The following is a 21,941-nucleotide window of genomic DNA, read 5'->3' as shown; positions in this document are numbered from 1 at the left end:
TTTTGTTGTCAAATTTCAATTCTGGATTATCTGCCATTCATCTTCTCATTTAGTAAGATAAATTAGGGAGAGTGCTATTCTATCTGTTTTGTGTGGATGTCATTTGGTTAAGGAAATAAATAAGTTGAGGAGATTGCAATTTGATCTGTTTTATTTTGATGTTATTTAATTGACTCAGGGAGCTAGGTGATTATGACAATGCCTTGGATAGCTTTAACAAGGCTCTCCACTACAGTCCACATCATGTACAGTCTATACAGCAGAGAGGGTCATTGCACTATCATGCAGGAAAACCCAAGGAAGCACTCAAAGACTTCCAGGTATTGAACACGTTCATTTGTTAGGTCTATGTCAGAATTGGTGCTTTGTAGAATAAGGTGTTTATATGCTAGGTGTGTGTAAGATAATGGTGCTTTGTGGAGTAAGGTGTAACATGTTACATTTAGGTGTGTGTATTAAGATACCGGTGCTTTGTATGTTAAATGCAGGTGTGTGTAAGATTTTGATGCTTTATAGAGTAAGGTGTTTCTATGTTTGGTGTGTGTAAGGTAATGGTCATTGTGGAGTAAGGTGTTCATATGCTGAGTGTAAAAGGTAAGGAGGATGTTGATGTTCCAGGGTGTAAGGTTTGTGAAGATGTAAGAGAACATGTAAGATGCATCTATATCAGTTTGCGCTGTAACGTGTTGATACTTTGATTGGTTACTAGGATGCCTAAGATATTGAGATACTATAATCTTATATGGTGTATTAAAGAGATGTTTCTCTATCAGTGATGAAATGAGAAAATTTTTATTGGGAGCAATTTATTTTTGTTTCAGTCGTTTGAGCTCCACCGATTGGTAAATTTCCATTGGGTCGATATCATATTGGATTGATTGTTATTATTTGTTTGGCTATGCATTTGCCGACTTATGGAAAGATACATGTATGTCCTTCATGACATCAGAATTAATGGAGGGCCATGTTGCATTAAAATTACTATTGTGGTATCTTTACCTCTCTTTTCCATCAAATTAAAGTTGCATGGAATTCCTAAATTCGATTAGCTGTTGAGCATTGTTGCCACGGTAGTTGCCATTGGAAGAAAAAGTTACCACAATAGTAATTTGTATGCAATAGGCCCATGATCTTTCTATTACTATTTTATCTATTCAAAATTCCTCTTAATAACCATCATAGTCTACCACATATATCATATGATTAATTTTCCCATCCTTTCTCTTTGACTTTGAAGTATTGCTTGAAAGTGTATCCAACCAACGAGGTATGCCGGTACATGAAAGGTCTTTGCCTGGTTTCCATAGGGAAGTATTACGATGCTGTGAGAACCATCACCAAGCTCATGATACAGAAACACATCACGGCTGATTTCCTGGAGTATGAACAGGTCAAATATATCAGAGGTGAGTAGGAGAGATGATCATTTCTGCATGGGTGTTATGTAATCTGAATGATGATGATGATGATAAGAATAATAACACCACCACCACCACCAACAACAACAGCAGCAGCAGAAGCACCAACAATGATGATGATAATTTTGATGATGATGGTGATGGTGATGATGATGATGGGGATGATGATGATGATGGTGATGGTGATGATGATAATGACTGTGATGGTGATGGTGAAGGTGATGATGGTGATGATGATGATGGGGATGATGATGATGGGGATGATGATGATGATGGTGATGGTGATGATGATAATGATTGTGATGGTGATGGTGAAGGTGATGATGGTGATGATGATGATGGGGATGATGATGATGGGGATGATGATGATGATGGTGATGGTGATGATGATAATGATTGTGATGGTGATGGTGAAGGTGATGATGGTGATGGTGATGATGATGATGAGGCTGGTGATTGTGGTGATGTTGATGATGATGATGTTGATGATGATGATGATCATGTTGATGAGGATGTAACTTATAAAGCGCCAAATCCACCCTTAAGGGTGCTCAAGGTACATAGAGATTTAAATAGAAAGGTTTTGAGCAGATTTTCAAAAGATTAAAACCATATACAATTCATCATGTCCTTAAGAAAGCTGATCAAAGGAAGAGATGTAAAGTATTGTGTCTTCTTCATTTGAAATAGAATGATATGAAATATAACAAACTGTGCTTTTTAATCAGTAGAAAGACTGATATTTAAATGATTGCTGATAAAGATATGCTTTTGCAGCCGCTATTGCCCATTGTTCAAATTGTTGCATATATTATTAGTGTTGCGCAAAAGTGCCATCACCATGAGCGATGATTATGGAGAAACTCAGCTTTGTTAAGTGATTGACTTTTGACTAATCCTGTAGCAAGATCATAAGAATGGAATGTAGCATATCTGTGAATGTTATAGATATTGCTAAAGCTGATCATATCACTTTCATGCATGACAATTTGCACTTCAGTAATATTAATATTGATTATATGACACCTAGATAGATCCTTAGGGTCATTTGATTGGTTGTTTGATATCAGTCATTCAGCCCATTTTACAATGACGTCACCAACCATGCAATATTGGATCCATACGATATTGTCCATTGCAGGCACCACCCGTGTTTACAGCGCCATTGCTGTATGTACGCGATGACCAATACACCGAGCTTGCACTGCATGAGCACATTTTGCATTGAAATTAATGAATTTCATATGGAAACGAATATCATTTTTAGGTGTCATATAAACCAATTAATGAACGTTCTTTTCATTCGTGCAATGGACAGAATACTTCATTTGGCGAAAGATGAATTGAACGATCCATTCAACAAGGCGTAGCCGAGTTAAATGGATCGTTTCATCTTTCACCTCATTAAGTATTCTATCCATTGCACTCATACACATTAATTATTTATATAATGGAATGAACAGAATGATGAACACTTATATAGTAGCTTACTGTTTCTGTTTCTGTTTGTGGTAACTCCCGTAGGAACTCGGCAGGACAGCATTTTTTGCTGGTAAACGCCAAGCTGATATATAACCAATTAACTTGGAAACATTTAACGTCTAGGTTAATCAGTCATAGTGGCTGACGTAATATACGACAGATATCACTCTTGAGCCTTTTTATCAAAGTGGAGACAATGGCAGAGTTGGGATTCGAACTCACAACCTTGCGATTATGAGTCCAATGCACTGGACCACACGACCACACGTAATCTATTTAATTATTTCCATTATAATGAATGTACTATTGGTCAATACTTGAAAGCAATGGCAATTACTTGAAGTATGGGCCTTGATAGATGACTTTATTTTCCTTTTGAATTGAATGCATCTTACCATCTTGCATCATTTGCTAGAGTTGTCCAGATACCTGCATGCTCATTTGGACACCCCTTTCAGTGAATATAGTATGGACCAGGATCTAGATGGTACAATGAAAGACAGATGGGTCAAGAATCTTCCATTCCAGTCGGAGGGGTACAAAGAAATGCCTGGTTTGAGCCCAGATATAAGGTAGAGTAAAAGTTCCAAGACTTCTGAGATGGCAACTCTAAATTGATTGCTAGTCTCTCTGCTAAATGTTAACAGGATATAATTACATTTCTTAAATATAAAATTGGTTGAAACTTTGACGATGCTGCCTTCTCAGACTTGAATGAAGGCTAATGGCTCTCTTTTTATCAAAGAATGTCAACATGATATGTGTTTTAATGATATGATTTTGATTTTAGATTGGCGTAGAGGGGAAATTCATCAATTTTAAATTGATTCAATCTCTCCTTTTAGGCGAAATCTTATCTCCTGTTTATCTTTTTTTTTACAGCGATATTGATGAACTAGAATCCCATGACCTCTCACCCGCTGCACGCGACCTGATCTGCCGTGCATCGATCATCGGGCGACTGTCACAATACGATGCAGATGGCTTCCTGCCCAACGAACGCATGCAGCTTGCCATTGGTCTAGGATCTCTTGAGGTAGCACAGACTATGCAGCTTTACTGGAGACAGGGGCGAAGCTTTAGAAACGGCAATGGGAATAGGTTTGGATGGAAGGATATGATGGATGTGGCTATCAAATGGAGAAGGTGAGGGTTGTTCACATTACCATGATAAACGTTCATAGTTAAAAGATGATTGCTGCATGAGAGGTTGCTATGCAAGCTCACTTATCCTTTTCCTTGAAGTCCTCTACCAGGGCCCTGTTTCATAAAACTGGTTATCATAACAAATTTGCAATAACAGTTTAAAGCTAATGAAATCATTCATTTTGATTGGCTTACAGTAGACTTGTTATAAAAATTGTGCATTTGTTATTATAATAAGTCTTTATGAAACAGGCACCAGGAAAGGTTAGAGTATCATGAATGAAATAGTTGTCATGGGTAATGTCATCAACTATTTCATACATGCATGGTCAGATAAATCTGGTTGTAAAGAAATTCAAAAATGTAAATGCGGAATACATGAAAGAAGATATTGATTCATTCATGTTTCAGTGGTAGATTTTATGATTCACTATTTTCTTTTCAACAGGTTAATCAGGGTTCGAAGTATATATATGAAAACGTTTCCATGACAGCAATTATTTTTTCATATTCAAAGGTTGATAAATTCATGTTGTTGTAGGTAATAGTTTATTTATGAATCTTTGATCTTCTTTCCTCCCCTTTATGTGTGAAAATGATTTGATCCTTTTAAGAGTCACCCATCGCTCAATTCTATATTTCTTTCTGTTTTCCATCTTGCCTTCCTTTCCTCTCTTTCTCCTTTCTTTTATTAGGTATGTTGATCCTGACCAACCAGTTTTATGGTTGGATCAGATGCCTTCATCAAGCTACCAAGCTGGATATAACAGTCATATAAACATAGTCCGAGGTCAACTTCTCAATATACGTTTTGCCAACTATTTCGATACTGTCTTCAACCTCACTAAAAGAATGATATATCAACATGGGTAAGAATTATATTGTCACGCTCATCAAATATTTTATCATGTAACATTACCTCCCAGACTTGATTTAATGAAGGGAAGATTTCAATTTTGGTCCGAAAGTCTTGAGAATAGACAAAAATGTGATTTTTGTCTCGCCCACCAGAGGTGAAGGCGAGACTTAGGAATCCAAATGTCATCCGTCGTCCATCCGTCACAAACCTTTAATGACCCCTAACTCCACAACCGTAAGTTGCTTTTCAACCAAACTTGGATGGTAGATGGACTTTGGGGACCTGCATGTAATGCTGCAGTCTGAGGTCACATGGTAAGTTCAAAGGTCATTTTCAGGTCAATGTTAAAGTTTACATGCAAGACTCTCTTATGACACCTAACTCCGCAACTGTAAGTTACTTTTCAACAAAACTTAGATGGTAGATGTACTTAGGCGACCTGCCTATTATGCTGCAGTTGGAGGTCAAAGGTCATTTTCAGGTCAACATGAAGGCTCTTATGACAAGTGTTATTCCATCCCAGTCATTTCACAATGAAGTTTTGATATAATTCTCTTGCATGCCCTCGCAAATCACGATACTTCTGGTTATTTTCATAAGTTTGCGAGACACAAAATTGCTTTTGCCTTGTGTATGTTAAGAACTGGAAAGTGTTTAGAATTTGTGTAAGCTAGATGTAGCACTTAAGTGTAAGAATTCATGGTAGAGCAATAGCTATCCAAGCATATGTGGCTAGCAATTGGTTTACTTGTAAATATGCTTTAAAGACCCAGACTGGACCCCAAAATGAAATTGAAAAATTATATACCAATCGAAAGCTTATAAGCTACTAAATACAGCAATGTGAGCTTTATTCATTTTCACCCCTTCCCAGCTGAGTATTTTGCTTAAAAATATTCCAATTATCGGGCTTCGAACCCGGATTAGAAAAAAGGCTTTATTGTGCTTTTCAAATGCCTCGAGACCGTGATGTCACTTTGTGTAAGAAGCGTAGTGATTCCATAGGTTTGTACACAGAAAAAATGGGTTATTTTTTTGCTTTCCAGATTACGCATTTCATTTTCTTCACTTCCATCACAGAGTGATATCACATATATTTTTTCCTACACGCTTAAATTATGAAATCTACAGTTTTGAACTAGTTTTTGCCATGTTTTATTTCCTGCTTATTTGGCGTAGATTTCAATTCTATCTGCATTCAGATTATGTATAACAACTTTTCCTGACATAGCAATTTAGGCCCAATAAGAGTCAAACAAAGAAATCACAAATAAGGTAGTGAATAGTTGTAGGTTTCCATCCATTTGAACAGTGAATAATTGTGAGTGCCATTTTCATCTGAAAACGAAAAAAAAAATGGATTCATAACATAGAAATGGAAGAACATACCCATGCTTTTGTACACAAACCTATGGAATCGCAACCCTCCAGACACAACATGACATCATCATTTCCAGGCGACGTGGGGCGCTCAATCGAAGCGTACTTTGGAGGAGCAACTTCTTTGATTTTTATTTAATATTTTTAAGAAATGGAAGGAGATATGTGTAATATTTTTGGTATATTTGTATTCTATGAATCATTACCTTTCCTTTGATATATGATTGTTTTTACACCGGTCAGGGTGTTTAAGGTCTTTTTCCTCATTTTCAGTTGAATTCTTGCCAAGCTAAGTCCCAAAGACATAATATTCATTGACAGTTCCCATATATAACCCATAAACCAATATACATGTACAAAATGTTTATGTTTTGCAATAAAACCTTTAAAAAATATTCATATCAAAGATCCTGTATTCTTATATACTGCTGTGGGGAACTTGTTTGTATTTGTAGTATTTATGTTAATTAGATCAGGGTTAATGATCCTTTGATTTGTGCATTGAACACTAGGCCAGAGTTAACCTCTTCAGTCTTTATAAGTCCTTTTCACATTTATAGAACATTGCTCCCCCAAATAACCTTCATTTACATTCCTCTTTCCTTTGCCACCAGCCCCCATCATCCTTCTTGCCTTTTTTATCCTCATTCCTTTTGTTATCCTCATCTATTCTCCATTCCTTTCGTACCTTGCATGACCTTTCCTTTTGTTATGGAATTCCTCATCTTTTGATCTCCTCTTCAGCTGTTTTAATTACTGTCCTCTTCCCTGGTTGGCTAGGTCATGAAAGTAAGGCTCTCTCTGATTGGACCTTCTTCATGCATATATTACTTTGTATTGTTACTCTGAACTCATTTGAATATTCTGTGTATTAGTTCCTTGTGCAAAGACAACCAAGTGTCCTTTTGAGTAATGAATGATGCCCTGTCCAGATCAGGCAGTAGAGCACTGGACTTCAAGCTAGCATGATGTCTCATTCCTGTTCTTCTTCTTCTGTGATTGGTCAAAAAGAGCTAAAATCCTAAATATGGCTCCCACTTTGCCTTTTTCTTTTCTTTTCCTCTATAAAGTATGACCAAAGCAGATCGGGGAGAGGAAAGATTGCTGGCAAACCTAGATAAAGTTGCTTCATGCGAGGGTCTGGTCTTCCTGGTAAACAAACTCAAGATGTCCAACGACAGATTACCAGGGTTTATGATTTCAACACGGCTAGACAGCTTTCAAAATAGAAATGCCAAACTTGAGGGTGCCGTATTTTCTCTCAGTGGGGAAGTGTAAGTTTGCATATTCTGCTCCTATATTCTTTTGTTATAAAATGATTTTTTAATATATTGTCTTCTCTTAACTGCACTGCAGGTGATAGATTGGTGCTACTTTTCCTACATTTGTGTTAATAGTGGTGGGGTTGTCAGTGAAAATTTCAACTTATGTTACATTGTTGACATTGTTTTTCAAGCCAGATTATGAGGTTAAACTTGGATATTAGGGTAATAAAATCTTGCTAAAATTATTCGACATCAGTTTCGTATTCCTAAAATTAAGGTCAAAGGTTATTCAGAGTCAACAAACTAAGCCTATGTTGTCTCAACACATGTCCCAAAGTTTGTTATTTTTTGTTTTCTGATTATAAGTTCTTTTTCCGAAGTGGATATAATTCTATCAAGTTTCTACAGTAAAGTCAGATGAAATAAAATTCGCCGTGTCAAGGTCACAGGTCAATTTTGGTCAATAAAAAAACAAGATTCTTTTCATTCTTTCTTTGCAGTGCTGCTAATGTAATATTTTCTATTGACACAATGACGACCAAACGTCGGACAGAGCATTACCATACAGAAATAGATTACATCTGGGCTCTCTTGTCTGAAGAGATGCATAGCAAGAGAGGGGGGCCTGTCACCTCTAAAGAAATGGTAAGGATACCTTTCACTGATGAATGTTATAAGCTACTGAAATCCTTGCTTCTGATTGGATCAGAGCATATTGGGTAGTTTCAGGAAACATTCCCAGAATGATAGAAACCAAAAGGTTTACGGTTGGAATTCACAAGCATTTTCGGGGAAGACTATTTTTATAAATTTGCCTCTTGCTGTTCTGGTACCCAGTTTAGGTTATGGCAGTCAATTCAGGTTTTCTCAGCAGTTTTTGTGTCACCTGCGAAGCAAAGTGAGACTATAGGCGCCGCTTTTCCGGCGGCGGCGACGGCAGCAGCGGCGTCAACATCAAATCTTAACCTGAGGTTAAGTTTTTGAAATGACGTCATAACTTAGAAAGTATATGGACCTAGTTAATAAAACTTGGCCATAAGGTTAATCAAGTATTACTGAACGTCCTACTAGAGTTTCATGTCACATGACCAAGGTCAAAGGTCATTTAGGGTCAATGAACTTAGACCATGTTGGAGGAATCAACATTGAAATCTTAACCTGAGGTTAAGTTTTTGAAATGTCATCATAACTTAGAAAATATATGGACCTAGTTCATGAAACTTGGACATAAGGTTAATCAAGTATCACTGAACATCCTGCATGAGTTTCACGTCACATGACCAAGGTCAAAGGTCATTTAGGGTCAATGAACTTTGGCCGAATTGGGGATATCTGTTGAATTCCCATCATAACTTTGAAAGTTTATGGATCTGATTCATGAAACTTGGACATAATAGTAATCAAGCATCACTGAAAACTTTGTGCCAGTTTCAGGTCTCATGATTAAGGTCAAAGGTCATTTAGGGTCAATGAACTTTGGCCGAATCGGGGGTATCTGTTGAATTACCATCATAACTTTGATAGTTTATTGGTCTAGTTCATTAAACTTGGACATTAGAGTAATCAAGTATCACTGAACATCCTGTGCGCGTTTCAGGTCACATGACCAAGGTCAAAGGTCAATGAACTTTGGCCGAATTGGGTGTATCTGTTGAATTACCATCCTAAATGAAAGTTTATGGATCTGATTCATGAAACTTGTACACAAGAGTAATCAAGTATCACTGAACATCCTGTTCGAGTTTCAGGTCACATGATCAAGGTCAAAGGTCATGTAAGGTCAATGAACTTTGGCCATGTTGGGGTTTTTTGTTGAATAACCATCATATCTCTGTTAGTTTATTGGTCTAGTTCATAAAAAGTGGACATAAGAGTAACCATGTATCACTGAACATCTTGTGCGAGTTAGAGTAGTATTCAAAGTCAGCACTGCTGCTATATTGAACCGCGTGATGCAGGTGAGACGGCCAGAGGCATTCCACTTGTTGTGTTTCTTGCTTGCTGGATCTCCCAGGGAACAAGCCTGATTAAATCTATTAAAAACATGTAATGAAGCCCATCATTGCTATCTTAAAGGCCCTTTGAAATTGCAGATAAAGGGAATTTTTGCCGTAGTATGAAAACGATCTGGTTATCTTGGAATTATTTATTAAAAGGATGAAGAATCTCTGCCCTGAAATGTTGACCATGCTCTGCTAAAGTCAAGGTAATTATTGGTTGACTTGAAGATGCCGGATTATGTAAGTGTTGGCATTATAAAAGCAAATAAAATTTGTTCTACTCTTATTTTGGGATCTTTTTTTCCTCTTCTATTTTCCCCTAAATTTTATATGAAATTTATGTTATCATAAAGTTGTATATTCAATACATTGTGGCTATTTTACGTTTGAAATGTATTACATCTATTTTAAGTTTGCGGCTTGTCTAAAATTGTGGTTCAGTTATGGATAGCCAATTGTGACACTCAGCTGTTACTCAGATCATTCAGAACTGTCAAGCTATGGCGGAAATCTCTCTCCAAAGGTAGGGGGCACAAGGGGCTGGAAGATTTGACAAGCAAAAAAAAAACTTATCACGTCAATTGTGGGGTCATTTCGACCAAAATACACGCTTTATTTCGGTTTTCAATGGTGTATTTCTTTCCATCATACAATACCAAAAATAGTAGGGGGGACATTTGATTTTATTTCCCCCCTACTTTTTTTGGTAGGGGGGACACGTTTCCCTGTCCCCCTTGGGATTTCCGCCCATGCTGTCAAGGAATGGTGGCTAAATTAGTTTTCTTTGCCATTATAGCATGATGAAACATGTAATGAAACAAAATTTTGACACATTAAGCTTTCCATAATTTTAGCAGAGATGTAAACCATGGCCTATGTTAAACTAGAGTTCAGAGAATGTTCCATCATGTATTATTTCTTGATTATATATTTTTCAGGATCACGAGTCTATCGTCAATCTGGTGCTCTCTATGATCTACTATGTGTATAACCTCATGCCTATATCAAGAGGAACAAGGTATACTATTCACATAAAATGAAAACTGGTTATGACACCTGAAGATTCACTTGATAAAACAAATTTCAAACTTTGCTTATGGGCAACTCTTTGTAAGACCGTGGCCCTGCAGAATACATTCCTAGGAGATTAAGTAAATGATGATTTTTCAGTCACATACATCTTGAAAGTCTTTGCATTAATTTGATTATCTTTCTTCCTGGGTGTTTTTTCCCCCATTCATGTGAATGTTCATCAAAATTCAGTATTTTTTTTGCAAATAAAACCATCATGATATTATATAATATTATTATATCTTTGAAAAATGTTTTCTCTTTTTGAGATACATGTACATGTTTCTTTTTCATCCTAGGTGCAACGTATGAGCAGGTTATCACAATTTAATGGTGCAATTCAGTTGTAGGAAATCAGTGGCATGAAAATGATGGAAGATGTGCTCTCCGACAATTCTAACACTTCTTTTTTGACATTCATTAATACAGTTCTGTAGCATACACCATTGTGCTTGGTTTGGTGATGGCGTTGGGTCGAGAGGTCACAAGTCAGATACCGAAGGGCAAGCTGGTTGAGATGGAGGCTTTGCTGTCCGGTACCCCTCAGACCTTCGCTTCGTGGGGTCAAAGTTGGATGAATATCAAAAGGTAAGAATACCAAAATGAAATCTATACTATCAATATCAAAATGACAACTGAAGGGAATTGCTGATGTGAAGGCCTAAAATTAGATTTTTTCAAGGCAAGGCCACTTTTCAATAAGGCACATATCTATATAAAAGAACAAATGGGAAGAATAAAAAAAAGGCACAATTAATCTCCAATGCCAACGAGATGGGCAACAAGGCCATGGCCTTCAATGACCTTGGATTATTCCAATCCCTGCGATAAGAATCGACATTTAAACTTGTCAATGATATTCAGGTTTAATTTGTCTATGCCACTCTCGGTTGAGGGTTGAAAGTATAGATATAGATGTACAATTTTAAGTGTCACAAAATTGTCAAATTTAATTTACTACACTGCGCTATACTTACCTATACCATCTCATCAAATTGCTATTCGTTACCCTGACTCGAATAGCCACCGGTAAAAAACTCCCCGAAAGAGGCTAACTGCAATCAGGTAGCCTGGGAAACCCGTCACGGGACAAGACCCATAAAACCCCCTCGCCACATATAAGCCTCTTTCGTTACCGCGACGTCGTTGAGTACACTCGAAACGTTTAGCCACCGCGCAATTTTTTTATGAATCACGATGTCTGAAGAAATAACTGACATAAACATTATTAATTCCCAAGCCTCCCCCAACCCAAAAGATCTCAATAAAGGGGAGATCAACTCGGTCAAGACAAAGCCGAGGGCCATTATCTCGGTCAAGACAAAGCCGAGAAATAATAAGATAAGGCGGCCAAGATAAAGCCAAAGAATAAGAAGTCTAACACTTATAACCCGGCCAAGACAACGCCGGCTAATGACACTACACAATCAGACACCCAGCCCCTTAGGCGGGAGGTAGACAAGGGTACGGATAAATCGGAAGAGGCTGTTTACACTCCTTCCGATCGGGGTAGCTCCTCATCAAAGAGTAGGGCGGGCAAGAAGAAGCCTCGCGATGACCACTCGTGCTCTAATGACAATCAGGCTCGAATTAACGACCCACTACAACCCCTATATTTTATAAGAAGATTCGACTGGCCCGGGATTGTGACCGGTCAGTCCATTCATTGCCAGACCCCGCCGAGACGGGTCATCATCATCCGTTATCTATAGTACAGTCCACCAGGTTGGTGTATCATCGTACTTGTAGAATTGTGCAGGAGTTTATACAGTGCTGTGGAATTAAGATCTATTCTACGTACATGCGGTTTAAAAAAATAATAATAATATTAAAAAGGAATTAACAATTGTAGTAGTTGGATCTTGGAAGCCTTGCAGGCGATCCTCCCCATCGGGCGCTGCAATCGACCCATCCCGACCCCGAGCCGCCCGAGACAATGGGCTTATGAAAACTCGACTCATTCTAGACCATAATTCTATGTTCTAGACGTAGAGAGAGGCCTAGATCGCCTCATACAGATCGCGGAGTTGGGGCTAATGATAACTCGCCTCGTACTAGCTGTAGATAAAAGGAGTTTTCCATCGTGGGAGAATCTGATTCGGAATTCGTTTACCACCGACCCAATTCATCAGAAGAGATTGGGGGCGATTTCCCCCCATCAAATTCAAGTTATAGCAGCTCCTTGCATTCCCTGAAAGCTGCCCAGCAAATGGGATTCGATCGAAGAGAATCACCATTAGGGGTACGAGAGAGTTCTGGCTTACTCAAACGCGATACTCCGACTAGTGGGAACAGGCATTCTAAATACTGCCCTCATCTTCGGGCCGAAAACAGTATACCAGTAGCGAGAGCAAGCTAGAGAAGTCAATGTTCCAGCGCAGCCGCCTAGCCTGAACTTGTCCGTCTGCGATCAAGATGGACGCTCCGTATATAGATCCTGCTTTCGGGACGTCCGCTCCTAGATAAGCAACACTCTCGGCTTATATCCATCAGTAAAGAAGTCTCGAACTATTATCGGTTTGCCGCTCAAGACTTTTTTTGTGCATCCCTTCAGGGCCCCCACTCATAACCGGGACTTATGACAATCTAACACTAGCCCATCCCCACCTTCCCAGTAGGGAGAAGACTATTTCTTTGCATTTCATTATTTGAAATCTGTTCCAAGTCCACAGCAATATGTGATATTGAGGACTGAGGTGTTTATGGAGTGGTCTTTGGATGCTCAGACAGTCTTGAGATCTCAAACCAAGGCCTGAGGGTGGTGAACCCTTAAGAATTGCTGCTATTGTCCATCAGTTTCTACCACTTGCCACAATGATATCAGCTTCTCCTTGGAAATGTTTATGACATAAATCTACTGTGTGTTCCAATGATAAAGATTCCCCATACAATCCCAGAGTTCTCAATCAGGGATTGTGATTAAGATAATATTTTATTGTTTGTAATAGAAATCTGAGTTTAGAAATATTCCAAAATTCTTTTTACCCAATTTATCGTGAGCCTGGCAGCCACTGTGCAGCTCCAGACCGATGAGGCTCTATACTCTAAATGTTGAACGCCGAACAGGGTGGTAGCAAATACCCCCCCACACCTGTTTGCGAGAAGTACATTCTACCAACTGATCCAACTAACTGGTTCTGAAAGTGTACAAGGGGTGGTCAATTTTTTTCCTACATTAAATTGAAGGCCAATATGGTATCTCATATATTTTGCCTTCAACTTTCATTAGGAATTGGTTAATGATAATAATGCAGTTCTTGTTTAGCACATATCACATTATGTCCAAAGACCTGGATATTATTACCCTGGGTTTTCGAGGAATAAAGTCCTGCCAGGTACCCATTCATCTCTCTTGGATTGAGTGCTGTGCAATGTGGATAAAAAAAGAAAAAAAAATTTTGCTGAAGGTAATTATGCCATGACTGGGATACGAGCCCACGACCCTCTGTTACAAAGTTGGAAGATTAATCCACAGGGCCACATGCTCCACATCATCTGTACGATATTCATTACTCTGCAAATGTCATTGGTTTGATCATGAAGCCCTCGATGTTTGGATCTAGAAGTCCTTTGTATGATATCAAAAAGTCGCTATGGACCTTGCAGCAATCCAACAACTATCAAAAGGGTTGAGCAAGTGCTGTGTAAAGAGGTTTCCATCCAAAATAACTATTTGAAAAGGATAGAAAAGACAATTCTAGATTTGTTGGGGATTCCACCAGAAAGGTTATATCTTATGATATGACAGGTTTGTTCTCAAACCAGGGCCCTGTCTTACAAAGAGTTACGATTGATCCAATCAATCGTCCAATTAATCGTAACTATATTGAAATCCATCAGTGTCATAAATTTTTTCTACAGGAAATTTGCATAATGTCATTTGTAAACAAGAGAAGCTCACTGAAATTTTAAGAAAACAATGAATGCATGAATATACATCATAATTAGAACACTCATGATTCTAGACTCCAGAGATACTTCGGATGGTGTGGCAGTTTACAAATTGATCCAATTTCTGCCTCTTTAAGTCAGATAGCAGATTTATTTCCTTTATTATTTGACGAAGGTTTATCAGTCTCTTTTATAAGGGGTTACCGGTCGGCCATAGCAGCCATTCATTCGGGCTTCTATAATAGGGAGACTACCTCAATTCAGCTGTCCTTACCAGACTAACAAGATCCTTCTTCTTAACAGATTCCTCCCAGCCGAAGACTCTTCCCCAATTGGAACCTGCCAAGAGTCCTTCGGTGCCCTAGCCAAATCCCCCTTTAAACCCATACATAATTGCTCCCTTCTTGATCTTTCCATTAAGACAGCCTTCTTGTTGACTATAGCTTCAGGTCAAAGACGTAGTTTGCTTCATGCACTCACGGTGAGACCGGGTCATATTCGTTGGGAGGACAGAGTCCGCTTGATCCCTAGACCTGATTTCCTAGCTAAGAAAAAGAAACACCTAAATCCTGTGATGTTGTTCTTCCAGCCATTAGGGGGATATCGTGGCTGAATGGATAACGCACTTGACTAGCGTCCTTGGAGTCCCAGGTTCAAGTCCTGGGGTGAACAATGTGATTTTAAAATCTCTCGTCAGTTTCCGAAGATAGGTTATGTTGTCCCGTACGTGCCTTAAATTCTCACTTCCCACCAACTGTTCATTAGTTCAATAGAACCTCACAGCCCTGTTAATCCAATTACAATTTCTCGATGGTTAGTGCAGGGGATCAGGTCAGATGGAGAAAATGCCATTTTATCAGGATCCTTTAGAGCCCACGATTCACGGGGCATAGCAGCATCTTGGGCGCTTTTTCAGGGTACCTCTTTGGAGGAGATCCTCCAGGCATCCTATTGGACCTATTCAATACCTTTGTATCTTATTACTTATTTGATGTAATAGCCAAGACACAGGTTTTGTCTTGGCGGTTCTTGTCTTGTCCTAATTTTTCCTAGGCTTTTTCCAGTTGATAAACATTTCATTAACGTGGTTGATGATTCTTATCCCTTTATTCCAAGAGTAGCTTCTCCAGTTGGGAGACTACTCCATTTTTATAGTAAATCAGTTTCTTTATCTTTGTTATGCTAACTTGTCTGGAAAGGGTCTCGTTTCTGCCCCTCCTCCAGTTTTTCCGGGCTATTCTAGCAATTTGATGAGATGGTATAGGTAAGTATAGCGCAGTGTAGTAAATCAGAATGCTCAGTAGTGAGCATATTATTTACTAACAAGCTATACTTACCTATAGCTCCCCACCCGTCCTCCCCAGCAGACCTCGCCCCTCCTTGGCAACGAAAGAGGAGGCTTATATGTGGCGAGGGGGTTTTATGGGTCTCGTCCTGTGACGGGTTTCCCAGGCTACCTGATTGCAGTTAGCCTCTTTCGGGGAGTTTTTTAACCGGTGGCTATTCGAGTCAGGGTAACGAATAGCAATTTGATGAGATGGTATAGGTAAGTATAGCTTGTTAGTAAATAATATGCTCACTACTGAGCATTCTGATCAGTCATTTAGTTATTTTGAGTCACATTGGCAGTGCTGGGTAGGGTTAACAATATTGTCAATGAAATTTATTTATAGCAGAATATAGTTGCTGCAGCTGATGATCGCTTTAGTATCAGCCCGGTTGACAACATCACACAATATTTGCTGTTAAAGGGGAGACAGTTTCTAAAGACCGTTAAATAAAAAGTTGAGAGGGAACCAATACATTACATATCAATTCCTGAAACAATTTCAATAATATCAATGGATGTACATTGGACATATGTTTAACTAGAACTTTGACGCAATCATTTTTTTTACTCTAGGTTGAAATGAAACTTTGATTATATGAATTGTGCCGTTATTTCAGAATAGTTATATTAGAATCAATTTGAATTTCGGATTGTACTCATGAACTGCTATTGCATGAAAATGAATAATAAATTGTTTACTTTCCTCCTGCTCTATCTCTGCCTGTATCTTCCTATCTTTTTTAAAATTTCTCTCCCCCCCTCCCTCCATCTATCCACCTTCTCTTTCCCTTTCTCCCTCTCTTCTCACCCCTTCTATCTGTCACTCACTATCCCATCTTTTTCCTTCTCTTATTCTCCCCCTCTCTCTCACCCCCATATCGTATCCTTTCACCACCCCTCTCTCCCTCTCTCACTCCATCACCATACTTCTCTTTCTCTATCTCTTTTAATATCCTTCATCATTATCAGGTCTTCCTTCAACCTAGCAGACGTACCTCAGGTCTCAGAAGCGTTTCCTACTCTACGTTCTATGTTAGAAGCTCTCAACGTGGGAGCGTCATTTTGCACTGCCGGTGGGCAATAAACTGCAGGTGTCGGACCTGCCAAGCTCTTAGGGGTGGTATTCACGAAGCATGCATCAAGTTAAAGTCAGATGGTCGTCAGCTATTCTTGGGAGTGGATAGATTATAAGGATACCATCCATAAGGTTTTAATACCGGCAGGAATCAAGTCTTTGCAACCTTATTTATATATGGGGCAGATTGTCTCTCGAATGCACAACTCATTAGATCATCATTAAAAGTATATCTATCAGCATTGTTTTTTCATAATGAATGTGTCCTTGAGTTACTTATTTTGTAACAAATCATTTATTGTATCCGAGTTTGGGAATTTAGTGTATTACTCTTTCCAAACAAACACCTTTCATCAAAGATATTCTTAATCTGTGTTTTTATGAATCAAGATACTTGCATTGAAATACATGTGACTAGTTTGACTTAATAATAGGACCTTGATATAAATATCAAACTATATTTGAACTTTTTAAAAAGTATTTAAATGAATTAGAATCACTTTTTTGAATAATGGAATATGTTTAAGAAATCAATACCAAGAAGTGCAATTTCCTTGCTCCGAGAGAGAGAGTGGGGCATGTGTTTTTTCCTGAATATATTTTAAATTCTGAAATTGTCAAGTCCGAAGGCCTTGATTTTATACTGTGTATATTTTTGCATTATTTATTTTGTGCTTTTAGCCTAGCATAAGGTGGAGGGTTCTATTTTAGAAATCCTTTTTGAAGTTGTCTGCGTCTTTCCTGAAAACTTGAAGGGTACTAGAGGTGCTATTTCTATTTGTTGCTATTGGTTCCTAATATACTTGCCATATCATCATGGTTTCTAACAAATTATTTGAAGAGGTGTTAACATGTGAAGTGTGAAATGTCACATATCTAATCACTGAAACATACCATTCACTTAAAGGTCAAGTCCACCTCAGAAAATTGTTGATTTGAATCAATAGAAGAAAATCAGACAAGCACAATGCTGAAAATTTCATCAAAATCGGATGTAAAATAAGAAAGTTATGACATTTCACAAAATAGTTATATGAAAGAGTCAGTTACATCCAAATGAGAGAGTTGATGATGTCACTATTTATTTTGTTTTTTATTGTTTGAATTATACAATATTTCAATTTTTATGAATTTGACAATTTGACCTCGTTGCCTGAACCACAAATGTTAAAATAATGGAATTCCAAGTGTTCAGGGAATGAAACTTTATTCCACATGACAGTGACGAGAAAATCAAAATATTTCATATTTCATATGATAAAATACAAAAGAAATAGTGAGTGATGTCATCAATTCCCTCATTTGCATACCGACCGTGATGTGCATACCGGTATAATTGTTTTGTGAAATGAAGCGAAACTTTAAAAAATGTCATAAGTTTCTTATTTTACATTCGATTTTGATGAAATTTTCAGTGTTATGCTTTTTAGATTTTTCTCTTTTTATTCCAGTCAAGTTTTTGTTGGGGTGGACTTGTCCTTTAAACATCACTCTGGTTATTTGGCTGTAGATTATTGAAATATATCTGGAAATAATAAATTTAACGTTAAGAATGTAAAACAGACAGGAATGTTATTTTTAGTATGCTATAGCAAAATTCAAATCGTAGTATCGTAGGATATTCCTTTGTCAATATTTGTCATCTCTCATTCTCATTTGTAAAGGAATTTTTTAGAATATGTCGGATACCTTTTGCTTTCAAAACCTTGAAATGGTTTATTCCTAAATATAAGAATTCAATTCAGAAGTAAGAATTTCATGAACTTATATTTGAAATAATGTTCTATTCCATACATTCCATGTATGTACTATTCTGTACTTTCAAATCACAGATATACATTGTATTATTACAATAAAATCTTTACAGGGTCTATATTTATGGCAAGTTAGTGTTTAATATTGATCTGGAAAAATCATGCAAGATTGATTTTGTAAAAACATATTTGAAGCACAAGAAAGAAAATGTGAGTATTATTTCACCCAGCTGTCATCTCATATGAGAATGTGTTATACTTCGAGATGTTTAATCTTTTAAGATACTTGTCCCTTAATAGTTATAGTCTTATTGCAAAAAAATGTGACTATTTCTTGTTCAAATTGTAAATGCTTCCATGCTTTTTCAAAATTAAGTACTATCATGTCAAGATAAATCTTTTGTAATTACGCTAAATTGCAATATCCATCATGTTTGATTCATAATTTTGTCTCCCAGCATAGCAGAAAGTGACTTTAGGTGCTGCTTTTCAGGAATCATGACTTAGTTTATTTGGGCTTGATTAATATTACTTGACATTAAAGGGATTGTCCGGGCTGAAAGTATTTATAGCTTAGATTTCACTGAGCAAAATGACGAAAATTTCATCAAAATCGGATAACAAATAACAAAGTTATTGAACTTTAAAGTTTAGCAATGTTTTGTAAAAACAGTGGTAATGAATATTCATTAGGTGGGCTGATGATGTCACATCCCCACTTGCTCTTTTTTATTTTATGATATGAAATTAGGTTTATTCAATTTTTTTCCTACAAGAACTAGAAAAATTGGATTTACAGCTGATTTACTGCATTAAATATTTATTGCTGCAAATTATTTTGTTATAAGGGAGACATATTATTCACACAAGTATGAAATAATGATCGGAAAGTGGGGATGTGACATCATCAGCCCACCTAATGAATATTCATTAAGACTGTTTTTACAAAATATTGCTACAATTTAAACTTCAATAACTTTATTATTGGTTATCCGATAGCTAATCTTTATGCTGCATGCTGGCCTTATTTTTTATGCTAGTGGGCTGCGTTTTCAACTCAAAAGCAATTTATGCTAATTAGATTTAAGTCGAACAAGATCAGGACTCGGATTCATGTAGGTTTGCTATATAATTGCTTTATCTCACTTTTTTTTTTCATATAAATGGATGATATCACTTTGAAAAGACTTGAGGTTAAGATAATATGGATGTAATCTATATTTAACATGCTTCAGAGATTAGATGAGAATGACATCAGGTTACAGGGTTAAGCCTAGAGGTCACTTTGGAAAAGAATTTGTTTCTCCTTTTGCAAGACTGGCAAAGGTTATTTATTACTGTTTTTTATTTGTCTATATTTCATTTATTTATATTTATGATGTTATAATCAACTCCTTCAACTGATCTTTCAAGTGACTTGTATGTGTTTTGATATATAATCTGCTTCCAATGGAACTGGTGCATATATGGAACAACAGTGATTACCAACCAAACATTAGTTGTGCGATGGAGTGTACAAAATCAATGGAATATACTTGTATAACAATGAGGTTAAAATACAAGGGCCAGAATTCACAAAGGTGGTTTTGAAAACGGTTGAATCTATGGTTCATGCAGAATTTCTTGGAAATTTCATGGAATGCTCAATTTAGTGCGTATCGGGCGCGTGTATAAAAACAAATTTAAATGCTGATGCACGCTTTTGTCACAGTGCGCCATGGTTAGATATGCTATTTGATTCACGAGTGCACTGTTAGAAGAGTAGAATCATTAATTCAAAACAGTGGACTCTCGAATGAAATAGCATGGATAACCATGGCAACAGGCATCAATTTGGTGCACTGTGACAAAAGCACGCATCAGCATTGGACATTTTTAAATATACGTGGTAATATAAGTTTAATTTATACAGGAAATCTGCATAAACCATGGATTCAACCGTGGGTTTTCAAAGCCACCTTTGTGAATTTGGGCCAAGAAGTTTTCTCTCTCCTGGCTGCAACTCGTTGCCATAATCATTGCAATATGAAAGTATTGAATAGAGAATTAGTGGGTCTGTATCACAAGACTACACAGATCAATGTTGCATTTTGGGTCAGGAACCCAACCAGGCTCAAGCTGGTGTGCTACACGGGGCCGCTGGTTTCCATTGCTTTTAAAAAATGTTTTGAATACATGTTCAATGGATCTATGTGACTGATTCATCCAATCACAAATGAACTATTGATTGGTTACAGTATGTCATTTAAACTCAGAGGGACTTAGATAATCACAAATGTTCCTTTGAAGATAATTTGGGAAACTTGTGTTAATTTTTTTTTCTTCAAATTTTACTTTGCCCTAAGCTGAAATGCTCAACTTACATTGGTGCCATCATTATTTTTATAATACAGAGTTATCTAAAGACTGCAATTCTTGCCCTGTAATGATACTGTACCCTTTCAAAGTAATTCCCTTTTATTTTATTAAATAACACTAGGGAGGGATATTACACTTTTATGATCCTCCTTATTGATCCTTCTGAAACAGTTAAAAGAATGATTTGAGAGAAGAAATGAACTGATTCATTGAAATTTATGCCACTATTGGCTATCCATACTTGAACCATAACTTGAAGCTAGAGTTTAAATTAAACTCTACTTCAGAATAATTTGTAATTTATTTTCGTTGTACCTTTCTAGACAACAAGAAAGAATGTATAATTTTCATAAATGTAGAGAATAACAGGATGGAAACATCTCAAAGACCAATTTTTTTCTGCAATTCAATCTCAAGCAAGCATTTACGTTGTCAGCTCAAATGCAAACCCTCAATCTAATAAATCCAGTACTAAAATTTTGCTTGTATGTACATGTATCGATGGGTTATGAGAAACTTCTTGCCATATTCAATTACTCTCTTCCTTGCACAAGTATTTGCACATGCATGTACCTATGAAGTATAAGTATTATAATCCTTAGATGTTTTGAGAGATCTACTTGCACATGTTTGTAATCAACATTCTTAAACCCCCATTCCACAGAGAGCAAGCCCTCTTGCTCTGAAAGACTGCTGTAGAACCATGAAAGTTGCTTGATCTTTCAAAGGTCTTTCAATGAACTTTCAAAGATCTCTGAGGTCTTTCACAATTCCTGATGAATCTTTCAGTGGTCTTCATGGATTCCGTGATCTCCACAACTTTTTTAAACATTTCAAAACCGTCTTTCAGCGGTCTTACAGGAAAATGGCCTTTTGATGGTCTTTCAGCATTCTTTTAGTTCTTATTAGTCT

At 37.2% G+C, this 21,941-nt stretch overlaps 1 protein-coding gene across 1 annotated transcript in view; it reads left to right on the top strand.

Moving 5' to 3' along the window:
- LOC121418541 (tetratricopeptide repeat protein 13-like) overlaps positions 1 to 17,879 on the top strand; it is a 40,988-nt gene extending 23,109 nt beyond the window's left edge. Inside the window, exons 9-18 of the mRNA XM_041612463.1 lie at positions 179 to 320; positions 1,238 to 1,406; positions 3,316 to 3,472; positions 3,783 to 4,046; positions 4,742 to 4,915; positions 7,356 to 7,559; positions 8,051 to 8,195; positions 10,489 to 10,568; positions 11,051 to 11,209; positions 16,812 to 17,879. Of these exons, the coding sequence (XP_041468397.1) occupies positions 179 to 320; positions 1,238 to 1,406; positions 3,316 to 3,472; positions 3,783 to 4,046; positions 4,742 to 4,915; positions 7,356 to 7,559; positions 8,051 to 8,195; positions 10,489 to 10,568; positions 11,051 to 11,209; positions 16,812 to 16,926 (1,609 nt within the window). The 3' untranslated portion in view covers positions 16,927 to 17,879. The remainder of the gene's footprint in view (positions 1 to 178; positions 321 to 1,237; positions 1,407 to 3,315; positions 3,473 to 3,782; positions 4,047 to 4,741; positions 4,916 to 7,355; positions 7,560 to 8,050; positions 8,196 to 10,488; positions 10,569 to 11,050; positions 11,210 to 16,811) is intronic.
- Positions 17,880 to 21,941: the final 4,062 nt, after the last annotated feature.

Source organism: Lytechinus variegatus, chromosome 7 (assembly GCF_018143015.1).
Source record: "Lytechinus variegatus isolate NC3 chromosome 7, Lvar_3.0, whole genome shotgun sequence".
NCBI classification, from domain to species: Eukaryota; Metazoa; Echinodermata; class Echinoidea; order Temnopleuroida; family Toxopneustidae; genus Lytechinus; species Lytechinus variegatus.
Note: the sequence above shows the minus strand (reverse complement) of the source record. Positions and strands in the feature narration are given on the sequence as shown.